This window comes from Nicotiana tabacum, chromosome 13 (genome assembly GCF_000715075.1).
Source record: "Nicotiana tabacum cultivar K326 chromosome 13, ASM71507v2, whole genome shotgun sequence".
Lineage (NCBI taxonomy): Eukaryota > Viridiplantae > Streptophyta > Magnoliopsida > Solanales > Solanaceae > Nicotiana > Nicotiana tabacum.
Window position 1 is genome coordinate 101,547,403 of NC_134092.1, and position 15,554 is coordinate 101,562,956.

General features: G+C 34.6%; 1 protein-coding gene across 1 annotated transcript; it reads left to right on the plus strand.

Moving 5' to 3' along the window:
- Positions 1-5,441: 5,441 nt before the first annotated feature.
- Positions 5,442-12,293, plus strand: LOC107821726 (pentatricopeptide repeat-containing protein At4g21190-like). Its single transcript, XM_016648175.2, has 3 exons — positions 5,442-5,527; positions 8,051-8,149; positions 10,983-12,293. The coding sequence occupies exon 3, from the start codon at positions 10,991-10,993 to the stop codon at positions 11,834-11,836; it is 846 nt and encodes a 281-aa protein (XP_016503661.1). The 5' UTR covers positions 5,442-5,527; positions 8,051-8,149; positions 10,983-10,990; the 3' UTR covers positions 11,837-12,293.
- Positions 12,294-15,554: the final 3,261 nt, after the last annotated feature.

Genomic DNA, 15,554 nt, shown 5'->3' on the forward strand with positions numbered 1-15,554 from the left:
AGTGTATTACATTCTCCCCTATCAAGTGGTTCAGGGTCAGGAACCAAATAATTCTATTTTATTATTATTAATATGCGGTGTATACTTTGATTAATATTATAGCACACAAAGGTGGGTTTCCAAAAGTTGAGGAAGCAAGTTAGTTTTTCTAACATGAGGGGGAGACAGGATAAACAGTTGAAAAAAAAGTTGCGTGGAATGAATGATCATTGTACATCTAGATCCTAGAATAAGATAATATGAACTTGAAATTCATAAAAAGATAATTCATCTGCAATATATTATAAAGTGTCACGACCCAAAATCCAACTAGTCGTGATGACACATAAACCCAACCTGCTAGGCAAGCCAATTAACAACTATCAAAATTAATGAGATTTATTGAGAAATGTAATAATAATATAACTGAACTTCTATACAAAGAATTCTCAAGGACTGGTAGTACAAATCATGAGCTTCTAAGAATTAGAGTTTACAAAGCTAGTATGAAATAAATACATCATCTGTTTGAAATATACATGAATAGATTAATAATTCTAAAGCTACCAAGAACAAGTAGCAGCTACGACCCGAAACGCAGGTACGTCTTCAAATCCAACTCCCGACGTACGCAGCAATATATGCATCCAAAATCTGCACGCAAGGTGCAAAAGTGAAGTATGAGTATAATCGACCCCATGTACTCAATAAGTAACAAACCTAACCTTAGGTTGAAAGTAGTGGCTAGTTGGGACAAGGGTCAGAGTCCAACTCTAATAACCAGCAACAGTTCATAACAATGTAATAAAATGGTACACGAAGTAACTCAGAAATATGATGCTCAACTCATTCACAATTACGGAAAATAGGCATGCTTTTCAAGTATAACAGTAAATTCTAAATCTTTCACCGAAAACACCAAAAATATAAGTAAGTTTGAAAACTATAATTTTTTCCAAAGCTTTCAACAGGTAAATGTTTCATTTTCAAATGGCATGAGGAAAATACATCTCTATGCCTACATGTTAATATGTATGAGAAGTCATGAATGACGTGATATCATACAGCACGAGAAAAATGTATCTCTATACATATATGTCAAGTGTGCATGTAGAATGAGATGCAACTCGGTGATAAAACCATATGCATACTCTCAGAGTATCAATTCACTCAGTCCTTTCAGTCACTCATTCCTAACAGTCACTCAGTCCTCATAGACACTCAATCCTCTCAATCACTCGCCACTCGCGCTTGAAAGGTATCTGTACTCACTGGGGGTGTGTACAGACTCCGGAGGGGCTCCTTCAGCCCAAGCGCTATAATAAGCCAATCATGGCATAAATCAAAATAACATGTTGTGGCGTGCAGCCCGCTCCCATAAATATCACTTACAAACAGGCCCTCGGCCTCACTCAGTCATCAATCTCTCCAATCTTCCGGGCTCACAATGTCATGAAAGATCAGCCCAAAAATAATGATGTGATATATCAATTAGTGGTAATATAGACTGAGATATGATATGTAGAATGCGTATGGCTGAGTATGTAATTTCAATATAAACAGATAACTCAACAACAAAAATGACCCCAGTGGGTCCCAACAGGATAAGCATATAGCCTAGACATGATTTCTAACATGGATTACAGCTCAATAGCTCTAGTACGTAGAGATTTCATGATTACAGATAAGATCATGTAACTACACAGTACCACAGCAAACAACGGAGTCACAATTCACACGGTGCAAGCCCACACGCCTATCACCTAGCATGTGCGTCACCTCTACACCAAGCACATAACACGCATATTCAGGGTTCATACGCTCAACACCAAGTTTAGAAGTATTACTTACTTCGAACAAACCAAATTCAATATCGAGCAAGCCAAACGATGTTCCAAAAATGCTATCCCGTACGTACCGATCTCCGAACGGCTCGAAACTAGTCAAAAGCAACTCAAATACATCAAATAGTGCCAAAGGAAACAAACCCAATCGATAAAGGTTGAATCTTTAATCAAAAGCTCAAAGTCAACCAAAAAGTCAAACCCATGCCCGTACCTCAAAATCCGACGAAACTCATAAAATCCGATAACTCATTCAATTACGAGTCCAACCATACTAGTTTCACTCAAATTCGACTCTGAATCGATATTAAAAAGTCAAAAAATTACTTTATAAAATTTTAGACAAAACCTCCCAAATTTTACTTTGAAATCATCAATCAAATGTCATGAACGAAGATGAACTCATGAAATATAACCAAAACTGAGTATAGAACACTTACCTCAATCCATGTGGTGAAATCGCCTCCAAAATCGCCCAAATCCGAGCTCCCTAACTCAAAATATGACCAAATGAACAAATCCCCGATATTATATATTTTTGCACAGTTGTTCTACCTCGTTTCTTATGACAAATGATCCCGAAACTTGCTTTTTATGCTTCCAATAGATTTCTTGTAAAATTTCAGTCAAGTTAGGCTTTTGAATCACTCCATTTGACCTTATAATGAAGGAGATATGTTGGTTTAAATATTTAAAAATAGTGTAGATTTTTAAATACGAATTCAGTGACAATTTCGTAATTAATCTAAAAACAATTGGCTAGCCAATTCTTAGTAAAATGACCATAAATTACTTATAAGATGTAGAAACTTGATGATTCCAGTTTCTATGGTTCTAAAATTACCATACGGATCTAATGCTTCAATCAAAACAGAAATTGGAGGTCATTTGCTTAATGTTGTACCATTTATGCTTGAAGAAACGACGTCGAAACATCAAAACGAGCACAGCACAACCCAAACCTATCCGAAACTCACTCGAGCCCCCCGGGACCCTATACGAACATACCAATAAGTCCCATAACATAACACGAACTTATTCGATGTCTCAAATCACGCATAATAATATCAAAACCACGAATCACACCTCAAACCGAACTTAATGAACTTTGAATCTCTCAACTTCCAAAACTCGTGCTGAACCTTATCAAATCAACTCGGAATGAACTCAAATTTTTCACACAAGTCCCAAATAATATAACGAAGCTATTCCAACCCCGAAACTACAATTAGAACCCGATATCATCAAAGTTAACTACCGGTCAAACTTATGAAGATTCCAAACCTTCAAATTTTTAACTTTCGCCAAATAGAGCCGAAACCTTCTAGAAATATCCAAATGCAAATCCAGGCATATGCCCAAGTCCAAAATCACCATCCGAACATAACTGAACAATCAAAACTCTAATCCGAGGCTAAATGCTAAAAAGTCAAACTTGGTCAACTCTTCCAACTTAAAGCTTCAATCATGACGTTCATTATTCCAAATTGATTCCAAATAACCTGAAAATCAAAACTGACGATTCATACAAGTCATAATACATTATACGATACTGCTCAAGACTTCAAATAGCTGAACGGAATGCAAATGCTCAAAACGACCGGTCATGTCGTTACAGCATGCTAGAGGCATTTGCTGACCCAAAGAAAGTAACTATATTCTAACTGCAAATGATCCTATCTAGAAGGACAAAGTCTATGGTAGGCTTAAAGTGTATAGACAAATCAGTTTCAAATAAAATTCTTGATAAATAAGATGAGCAAATGATCAAAATGACCATAATAAGGAAGCAAGCGATCTAGAAGATCACATGACATAACACTTCATAAAATCTCAGGAGAGGTTCAGGTACCTGAAAATATGAATGAAGAGATCTCTACGTTATGTCTTTATGAAAAAAGGAGGTTGGAAAAGATCGAAGCTGAAAATTTGCTGCATAGAGCTTTCAGTGTATTTCTGTTTAACTCAAAATATGAATTATGAGGATCTTAAGTTGGAGAAACAATTCAAGTAGAATTGGTTTCATATGAAAGACATGTAGTTTTGGACCTACAATTCAAAAGTATAAAGTCAACGATGTGTGCAATCACTTTTATCTATCTTATATGTCTAGCATGGCATAAAAATTTGATATGCATCTAAAGTCTATTTATATGGCATATATAACAATCCTTGAAGAATTTAAATCGCTTAAAGCATATACAATTCTTGATCTTGAAGTACCACATCCTAAGTGCGATATGTGCAGATATGTATCTTGCTATAACTATAAGCATGATAATGTGATAGCGAGAATTGTTACTTCTATGGAGATATTGACAAGGCCATTCCACGACATTATATAAATACATTACATATACATAAAGAATGAGGATTAATGTGCAATATATTCATTCAAGTTAATATGGTTGATTTATTTATCAAATCTCTATGATCTTTTGAAGATGGTACACAAGATTGGAATGCGAAGGCTCAAAGATGTGAATTGATTGTCTCATCAGGGGGAGTTAATACACGTTGTACTTTTTTTTTTCTTACAAGATTTTGTTCTACTGGGTTTTCCTTACAAGGTTTTTAACGGGGCAACCAAAAGACGCATTATTAGATATGTATACTCTTTTTCCTTCACTCGAATTGTTTTTCACTGGGTTTTATTTTAGTTAAAGTTTTAATGAGGCACGTTATCTGTTGAATAGACATTCAAGAGGGAATGTTATAAATAGTATTTTATTAATGGTGAATGTCTATCTTTTAAAGAGATTTTAGAGTTTGTTACTTTGTGGTTAAGTCAATTTTCCCAACAAATAGAGGGGGTTCTATTCTATTGTAATTCATCCCAAATCAATAACAATTCCCTCTCCATACTTTTCTCTGCAATATTCTTTTCCTTCTTTTATTATTTTATAACAATTTTATGTTTAAAGGTAAATGTAAAATAGTCTCTTAAATCTTTTATAAGCCATTTTGCTCTTTTAAATTTATCAAAAATAAATTTAGTTTCCCTAAAATATTTTAACAAATAAGTACTTTTGGTCTCCATCAAATTAAAATATTTAACAAACTTTACTTATTAAGTTTTACGAAAATTGCAAAAAGAACTCTGGAAAATATTAGAAAAGTCCCGTCAAAGTTCGAAACTTGTAACACTAAAAATTACATTAAATATTGAAAATAAACTAGAAATAGCAAAAATTACACTTAAGATTACACCAAACATTAAAATATACTTACTCCGGTCCACAATAAATGATCAATTTACTTTTTGGCACACTCATTAAAGAAATAGGAACTCCTAGAGAAAAAAAAGATGTATTCACTAAATTAACCTTAATTAATTATTTTCTTGACACATTGGAATATCTAAATAAGGGTAAATTTTAAAAAAATAAAATTAATTTTTTCTTGATTATGTAAATGGACACTTATTTTTGACTAAAATAAAAAAATAAAATGGTCACTTATTGTGCACTAGAGGGAGTATTAAAAATAGCAAAAATTATAAAAACTCCACTTACTTTTGGCAAAATTTAAAGGATCCAAATTACTCTGAAATTAGTTAAGGAACTACTTTAAACCTATTCCCAAACATAAGGGACTAGTTTGCCATTTTCGCTACAAAAACAATCAAAACCCAAGCTCAATCCCCTAAACCCTGTCTCGACTTACAGTAACTCGAATCAAAAGCTCAACCCTCTTTTGTCATTGTAAGTCTCTCTCTATCTCCTCCCCTGTTTTGTATTTTCTGTTCTAATTAATTCATTTATTCTCTCATCTTTCCCTTAAAAATTTAATTTAGTGATTCATTCTACTTTAACTGTGTGCCAACTGTGGTATGGGTTTATTAGTGAATTGGTTGAATTGGATGGTGTGGAAATAGGTGTTTTAGTGCTGGACATCGAATTGTTTAAAAAATGATGTGAAGGAATGAACAATAAATGGTTAATTGGATGCATAATTTTGGTAGACCATAATGAAAGACAATTTTTGGCGTTTGGGCGTGAAATTTGCTTCTAGTAGAGAAGCCTCTGAGTTAGATTTTTAAAAATTTATTAGATTATTAAAGTCGTTTTTTAGAAAAATAAATGAAAATAAGTCTTTTTCCCTGTGTCTTCTCTTAGTTTCTAAATTTCTACTACAAGTAGAGTCAACTTTCAGCACAATCTTAAAAAGTTTGTTATATTATTTAAGGCAGAATCTAGAAAAATAGAGTCAAAATGAAAAGCAGTTTTTCTTTCTTTTGGTTATTTTTTTGTTTGTTGTATATTCTCACTTTCAAAAATTTTTGCTTCCAGGAGACTCAACTTTTAGTATGGTTTTCCAAAACTTATATTGAAACATTTAATTTTTATATTCTCAAACATGAACTAAATTTTCAGAAGGCATCTTGCAACCTCGCCAGGCGATAGGGTTGAGGACTGTTACTCACTTTGGGCATTTAGAAAGGCATGAAAAGTTGCATTATTTACATAAATGTACAAACATAAGTAAAGTAAAAAGAGGAAAACCAAGAGGAAAAAGAGATATGCTATTACCAATTACGGCTCTAAAGTAACTCGAGTTACATAAAAGTTAGGGGGAAGGTAAAGTAAAAAAGGTTTTACCTAGTGGCAAAGAAGACATTGAAAAATTCCCTTCAAGTCAATGCTTTATAATTTTTGAGGTCTCTTTTTGCCCCTGGTTTAAGCCTCGTTTGCCTTTTAAGGTTTAAGATGCCTGAATCTGAATACATATTTGATTATTAAGTTATCGTTTCTAAATCTGATACTAGATAATTAAGATTTTTTGTTGTTAACATCTGAATGTGTATAAGATATTTTTCTATAAAAGTTATTAAATTTAAAATTCAAATTAATAATTAAATATTATGTATTGAAGAAAATCCTAACTTACATTGTAAGAACTGTTTGTTTGATGAAATAACATTCTAGAATCTAGCGGCAGCAGCTGGTGGTGTTGGTCGTCTGTGATGGCTGTGAGGCTTTGATGGGTGGCGATTTTGGTTGGTGGACATGGCTGGCAATGGTGGTTTTACAGTGATGACTGGTGGTAGTTGTATGATAGCGATAGGTGATGGTTGTGTGGTGGGGACATGTGGTGGTCGTCGTTGTTGATGGTTGACAGTGGTGGTTGTGCAATGGTGGCTAGAGGTGGAGGAGATTGATTGGCGGGGGTCGTTGTGCCGTGAAGATTGGTGGTAGAGGTGGTTAGCGGTGGAGGTCGTTGAAAGTGGTGGTTGGTGTTGGTGAGTGTAGTGGAGGCTTGTGGTGGTAGCTATGGAGTAGTGGTGAAATATTATTTTCATATAAATCTTTAAGTGAGCCTCTTAATGATTTCAAGAGTTTGTACAAGATTTGGATGGATCAAACCAATTCAGAGGAAATAAGTGGTTAAAAAAAAAGATTAATGCATTTAATGAGTTGAGATCCGAAAGATTCAAATTTAGACCTCTATTAAGTTCAGCAAACTGAGCCTTAGCAATTTTATTACCCTTTTCGTTGTAAGTAAATCAAATCAGTTTGGGGCCCTCTTTGTAATTACATTTGAGAATACCTAGAGGCTAGCAGCTATCGACGTATCCCACAACTTTGTGTGTCTCTTTCTCTTCTCTGTCTCACTAGATTTCATCGCCATAGCGTTGTTTTAGCTTATTTCTCTGGTTCTTTTTCTCTTTTGTTGTTAATGGAGGTTTCGATTATTCATGACAAAGCTTCTTTGTTGAAGTATTTGATGATATAAAGTAGTGCTACTGAAGTTCTTGCAAGTTTATATGCTTATAGTTAGTTCTAATCTAATGATTCTTTTTCAAATTTCTGTGGGTTGGTCACAAGTATAAATAGCTTAGCATATTTTGTGTAATTTTGTTTCTCACTTTGGTGAATGTTATTCTAATGTCCTATACAGTTAGGAAATTTATACAGCAATTCATGTAGGTTTAGTTTTGTTGTGTTTCATGTACTTGTAGGGAAAATCATGGTTCTTATTTTTTTAAAATTAGTTTTGCTTCAATGTGAAAATGCATCCATAGGTGAAGCAAAAAAAAAAAAAAAAGTTCCAATAAAATAAAATAAAAGAAGAAGAAGAGGAGATTTATAGATTTCATTGGTGTCAAGGCGATGTAACTAACGGGTATCTTTGTTCTGTGATGAATTTCTTTTTTATAATATACTTTTTCTGTATCTATGCTCTGTTCTCGAGGTATTATTCTTGAGATCTTTAACGATTTGCAGGAGAGGCTGCGAGAGGATGTTTTCCCCGATTTGGTCATGAAAATTAAGATAAAACTTATTGGAAGTGATGAATTTGAGAAGTTAGATATTCGAAGTCCTGTAAGTTAGCTTTTCTGCTTTATTTTTAAATCAAACTCTTTTTTTTTTTTTTTGGTTGATGGCTAGATCTCTTATGCTATTTGTTTTGATGCTCTTATTTATTACTTATATGACTAATTTAAGTAATTTAACTTATATATCACGAACAAAATTTAAAAGTATCTACCATACATGTTGGAAGGACTCACATGGCGATTTTCATAGTTGATACTATCTTAAATTGCAAAAGAGGGAGTGCAAAAGAATCTATACTAGAAGAATTACTTTCAATCTAACTGAAGGCCAAATAGGGTATATGAACTGCATTGAGTTTATGAATACGTTAGAAACATAAATGGACAAGTAATATAAGCAGAATGTTATTATCCTAGTCCGTACATAGAGAAAACCTAGCGCATTCTCCTATCACCTAAACTGGGGAAGGCAGTGTGAAAACCCAACCAATATAACTTGGCATCTGTTTGAACATAACACGTTCTAATCAAATTGGAACAGAGAAATGTTCACACGTGATCACCTATATGGAAGCTCGGTTGCCCCTGAAGACACATATTTTTGGGACCGATGATTGACACTAATTCTGCTCATGTTATTTTGGGAGTAAATGTGAACACGTAGTGAAAACAAACAAGATGAGAGTAAATCTCATCTTCCTTTTTTTTTTTCCAAAAGGAAAAAGAGAAAGATGAGAGAAAATGTGTAAACATGGCCATCAAAGTGAAGATTAAGAAATAAAGAAAACTGCGTGTAAGGTTTATTTATGCATAATAAACCATTAAAATAACAAATAAAATGAGAATAAAGGTATATGCATGACCATCAAAGAGAAGAAAAATAAATAAATGAGACTGTTAGCATGTGCAATGCGCGAGCAAGCATAATAAACCACCAGAATAGATGTCAAGCAAACAATCTTTAGTGGTTACATGTGTCTTACCACATATGAAAGTGGACCATTGGTCATCAAAGAAATGCAGGTATGCATAAACAGCTGTTATAAAATCATGAAAATCCTTAGTAAATTACAGAATAGTCATTCGAACAGCCTACAAGAGCCCAGGGTATAGTTGATAGTTTAGGGTTTCAATTGCTTGTTAGCATGACCAAGTTGTTTAGCACCATTTGTCTAGTGTAGGTCGCCTGAATCTAGTTGAGAAATCTGCCTACATCTGCTTAATTTTTTTTTTGGATAAAGATTGAGTGCTTTGGGAACTTTCTATACAGAAAATACCTTTCCTCTCCCCCCTTCCCCCCCCCCCCCCCCCCAAAAAAAAAAAAACACACACAAGACTTTCTATACAGAAATTTCGATTATAGCCTTAATCTAAACAGAAAAAGTGTAAACACAACGCACTTCCCTTGCTATACTTAATCTTATATACCTTTTCTTCTTAAGTTGAGATATGGAGAATGAAGTCGCAGCCTATGTTGATGGCTACATTGTTTTTCATGTGTTAGAACTCTAACAGATCACACCAGAATAAACATAAAGATTCCTAGGCTGCTAGGCAAATCAAATTACACTGCAGCAATACCAATCCCTTGAAAAAAGCGCGAGTGCTAAATCAAAACCAAGAAATTGAAATCTATTTCTTCACCTGAATAATCTGTGCAATAAAATATTAACAGATATTGAACGATCACTTTGCCAATAGTTTACCTTTCTCTGCAATTTGGACGACCAGATATGACTTATCCAACAAACTTACACATCTCTGTGCCATCTCCTTCAAAGATAACATCTAGCAAATAACAGTAAAACAACTGATATAATTAATTAACCAACCCAAATATATCATATCATATGTAATCTCACAATTAAAAGAGACCTGAAATAATTCATAGGAACTTTCTCCACTAACATGAGTTGAATTTCATTTCACTCTAGTAAACAGAGTCAGGAAGCTAAAAGAAAGTGGTTGAGACTGAGGAAATTAACTTGAATATGCAGCAAGATGGACAAATAGCTCAGATAGATATCCAAGAAGATTTCAAGAACGGTTCTTGCTTCTAACCAATGCTGATAGCACAAAATACAGCACTTCTTCAGAAAAGGATGAGGGTCAATGAATTCAATCCTACCTCTCAGCCAACTTCAGAATCTGTTCTCCTGCTACCAAGGAAATTAGCTTATCCAACCCAGTAACCCAACTCAATAACATACTTTAGCTGACATATCAAAGCATGAATTGCCGCAGTGGCAGTTAGTGATTAGAAAACATAAAAGCCTTCAAATATATGGAGCACCACCGAGTGTCTGGATGAAAAACCACAACCACCAACAGACACAGTGTTAAAACATCCAAAAGCACTGCTTATTCATTTTGAAAACCAAGATAAGCATCAAGAGAACTTTTAAGATAAATTGCCACAGTGGCAGTTTAGTGATTCAAAGACACAGAAGTCTTCAAATATATGGAGCACCATTGAGTGTATGGTTGACAGATCACAACCACCAGCAGACATAGTGTCAGAACATCCAAAAGCACTGCTTATTCACTTTTTAAAATCCAAGATAAACATCAAGAGAACTTTTAATATATACCTGTCCAGAGCTCCCTCAGATCCACTCCTGTTAGGCTTTTACGATGTGCGACATTCAATCCCCAAATCTTAATCTGCATGGAACTTTTGATTGCACTCTGCAGTTTGTCCTTTAGGCGTCTGCTAACAGCTATATATTATCTGTTGCTGATTTTATCAATTATTAAGTCGTGGAGCTTACTGACTTTTACTGCCGGTGCTTCATTATCATAGCAATAGAAATTTTGTTCTGAAAATTTCTACTCCGATAATTCCTTTAATGCTCTTGTTGTTTTTACTTGACTGGTAGGCACACATATGATGTCAAGATCAGCAAGAATTTCAAGGCTCACTAGACAAATTACTCAACTTAGAGTGGACAGAAATTTCATCCTCACTTGCAGTTACAATACAGATGTGCGACATTCAATCCCCAATCAAAGTGATGCAAAGACACTAGGGTTCTCCGGGAATCAATTTGACAATCAAGCACAGTCTGCCCTTGCAAAAAACTACATTGGAGGTGAATGCAAGCCCCAAGTAGGAGAAAATGTCTCAAGAAAGGACAAGATCAGCTTTCTTGTCAGTACACTTCTTGATGTAAAGGATAGTAAGGAAGCTGTATATGGTGCACTTGATGCTTGGGTTGCGTGGGAGCGGAATTTCCCCATTGGACCCCTAAAGCAGGTACTGCTCAAACTAGAGAAAGAGCAACAGTGGCATAGAATTGTTCAGGTCATTAAGTGGATGTTAAGCAAGGGTCAAGGCAACACAATGGGAACGTATGAACAGTTAATTAAAGCTCTGGATATGGATCACAGGGCAAAAGAGGCACATGAATTTTGGAATAAGAAAATTGGTTATGACCTGCATTCTGTGCCCTGGCGGTTGTGTAGTCTTATGATTTCTGTATATTACCGTAATCATATGCTTGAGGATCTTGTTAAGCTATTCAAGGGCTTAGAAGCATTTGATCGGAAACCCCCTGATAAGTCAGTCGTGCAGAAAGTAGCTGATACATATGAGCTACTAGGCTTTTTTGATGAGAAGGATCGCTTACTGGAGAAATACAAAGACTTGTTTACAGAGAGAAGGATTGGAAGTCCCAAGAGATTGAGAGGCCCTCGATCCCAAAGAGAAGGAAAACAAGCGCAGGAAAGTTAAGGGTTATGTCAAATGTCTTTGTTGACTGTGCAGGTGTTGAACATCAGTTTTACATAAATAACTAATCTACTCAATATGTTTGCACCCTTCATTGCCAAGCATTTCAACATTTTGGTTTTGTATAAAATTATTTATTGCAAGGGCAAGAGTCTTTGTGCAAGCATGCATTCAATGGATGTCATATCACTTGAAACCTCGATAGTATTTGGATCTCAGTGCGGTGTTCTCTTATGTATTTTTAGCATCTTAATGCTTATGCTACTTATCTATGGAGTTAGAAGATGTGATGAACATATGTACGTGAACAAAACACAGAATAGTGGGATCATATTTCATGTTTTTAGATGATAATCGATTACTTGATATGAGGTGTAGTAATTTTGAAAATTGAGGGGTTGGCTCTGTAATTGAAGGTTATTTCTCATGTGATAAAAAAGGCTTCGAGTTTTAGTTTCAATACTTGCATGGTATTTTTGCAAATTTAGCTAACTAGATTGTAGTGGTCGGTTCTTCCCTTTTTAATATGTGTATGTTGGGGTGTCAAACGGACGAGTCGGGTCGGATATGAGCGGGTTGAAAATGGATAATTCAAAAAAAATGGATAAATTATTCGACCCGACCTGTATTTGAGACGAATAAACAACGAGTTATCCGGCAGATAATATGGATATTCATATTATCGATGACTTCTTGAATATGATCACCTATGGGAGAATTCTCAGTCTCCCAAACTTGAGGAACCCCCATTTGAGGCTTTACGAATGTAAAAGTTAAACAAATTAGTTATCCATTTGGTTAACCATTTTCTAAGTGGATAATATGGTTCTTATCCATATTCGACCCGTTTTTAAAAAGTTCATTATCCAACCCATTTTTAATGGATAGTATGGGTGGATAACTATTTTTTTTTAAGCATTTTGCCACCTATGTGTATGCATCAAATAGCACAGCTGGGCTAAAAATTAGTAATTGTAATCCACTTTCTTTAATCATCTCGTCATTACGAAAGACATAAAAAAAATTCGATATATTTATTTTTCATCATGGGGAGAATCACGCTCATTCAATTTTAAGCAAGAATTGCAAGAAATAAATCACCATTTTAAAAGAAAAAAAGGAAAACAAGGTGAATTCCTTCTGAAACTTGATCTAGAAAAGATTTTGATAAATTAGAGGGGGGATTCATACACGATACCCTTCTATACTTCAACTTCCCCAAAAATTTGACAAAATTAAATATCCTGTATCACCACCTTCTCGATATCAATATTAATAAATGGAGCCCCTACACCCTTCTTCAACACATCTAGAGGGGGACCCTCTCTCTCCATATTTATTTATCCTGTGTCTTGAAATATTATCCCGTAACATTCATACTGCTGAAATAAATAATCGCACCTACGGTCCAATCAATTAGGAGAGAATCAATAGATTCCTTTTCGGGAGAGATTCATTCTTCCCGAACACAGCATACAACTCTCCGTTGTACTGCACTCTCCAAGTGTGCTTGTTCCCCCCTTCTTCCTTACCCTGGCAAGTCTTTGTGAAATAACTCTGATGAGAAGAAAAAAGAAGGCCCGAAATATGACTTTCAAATTAAGTTCCAAATTAATAGATGCTGCCAAAGGGAGTGGCAATGCCATACGCAAAAAGGAAGAGACTCATTGAATGGCAGAGGCAAATAGAGTTTTTGCATATTTTCGTTAATTCATGAACATGATATATACATCTCGATCGGAAAAGAATCAAGAGAAAAAGAAAGAATCGGAATTGATCGATAGATTTCTCGAAACAAACGAAAAGGAAACGAAAGATTTTATCCCTGCTCTAAGTTCTTGAACCTGTTGTCTTTTACCAACAAAAATCACTAGTGGGTCAGCAGGTCTCTCGTCTATGGAATGGACAGCACCTATACCCGATTCCTAAACTCCAGCTCCTGCTCATGAAAGTGAAGATTTTTATGTCCACACGGCCGAAGGATCCAATAGTGAATTCTTCTTTTCTTTACTCAACGCTGAAGCTGGTTCTGAAGGATCAAATAGGTCATGGCTTGGGGAGTCATTGAAACCAAGACTTTCGGTTTAGTGTATATTAAAAAGAACAGAGGAAAGAGAAACATAAATCATGGATCAACTAAGCCCTCTCGGGGACTTTCTTAAAGAGGAACCTCATGTAAATACCATTTTCATCGGTTATCATCGCACCGTAATGAAGGCAACATATATGTAGTATCCTTCTATTCTCTGGTTTCCTTTGGTTTTCCTCTTGCTTTCCATAAACAAAGGTTTTGAAGAAAATAATTGCAAAAAATTAGCTACAATTGAATTGAATTTCGCGACATAATGTCAAAATTAGCGATTATGCTTCAGCTCAATGGTCAGTGGGATAGCGTTGGGAGATACAAAGATTTTGATGTTGACAGAATTGTAGTCAATGACGATTCAAATTATAGTCAATTGAATTCCGTAATTGGAGAACATCTAATAATTGATACCTCCGCAAAAATTATCGAAATCAAATACACCATCAATGAACGTTGTCCTCCAATGAAAATTCGGAACGATATGGGAGTTCTAGTGTATATGGAGACGAAAAAGGAAAATAAAAACTTAGGAATGTATCCGCTGTGTATAACAGTGCGTAATTTCAATTTGGAATGTAGTATGTCGAATGCGAGCACAATTGCAGATTTGTTATGTTTTTTCAGTGCTAATATTTTTTCAATTTCAAGTGTTCTACAATTTTACTACAAATTATCTACAAATGCAGTCCATCTGTTACGTCTCTACAAACATTCTATCAAATACTTAACACATGAATATACAAAGGTCTGGATTACTATACTTTTAATTGAATGGAGGTTCTTCTGATTATCGTAATACTAACGTGGTACAATTGTCAAGCAATTGTAACACAATTGGAGAAGTATCGGGAACAATGAAGTTGATTGATATGTAAATATCTCCGGCAATTGTGGAATATGAAAGTATCATCATAACAGAACATACGCCAAATGTAATTGAAGTAGGCCAAGTTTATCAAGACAAATAAACAATTATCAGTGCAATGAAGCACTATTCTGTCATGAATAAGTTTCAATTTAGGGTGAGAAGGTCTAGTGCAAGAAGGTAATAACATTTTATTTGTCAAATTCATATTGTGTATAAGTTGTAGTTATTTTTGTATATAAATTGTTTTTCAAGTATCAGTAGACAGTTATTGTCAAACAATTTTTCACCTGAAACAACGGCGAGGGGCAAGGGCGGCTCTAGGGTAAGGCATGTGAAGCCTTTGCCTTAGGCGCTCAAATATTTAAGGCCCTCAAAATAAGAAGTATTATTATATTATTATAATATACTAATTTTAGGAATAACATAAATAATATTCAAATTACAGATGTATTTGCGATCTAAAATAAAATTTAACAAAAAATTACAAGTTCTAAAAAATATATAAATGTTAATAACGTTTAGAAGTTGGTTGCATTCTAATAGTTCTTCCTCCAGTTGTTCTAGTACATGATTCATTGAATAAAAATGTTATAGGAATAATCAGGGCGGCTCAACAGATCTTCTGGCCTAAGGCGAAACCATATTGAGAGGCCATTAAATTTATTTTATAAAATATTTACTAACAAAATATTTTTTCTAAATAATAAATTAATCATTTAAGACAAAAAATAGCGAATTTCAAAAAAAGAAGGAAGAAGAGCACAAAG

Coding starts and splice junctions, on each gene's coding strand:
- LOC107821726 (XM_016648175.2), top strand. CDS start 10,991: ATGATGTCAAGATCAGCAAGAATTTCAAGGCTCACTAGACAAATTACT.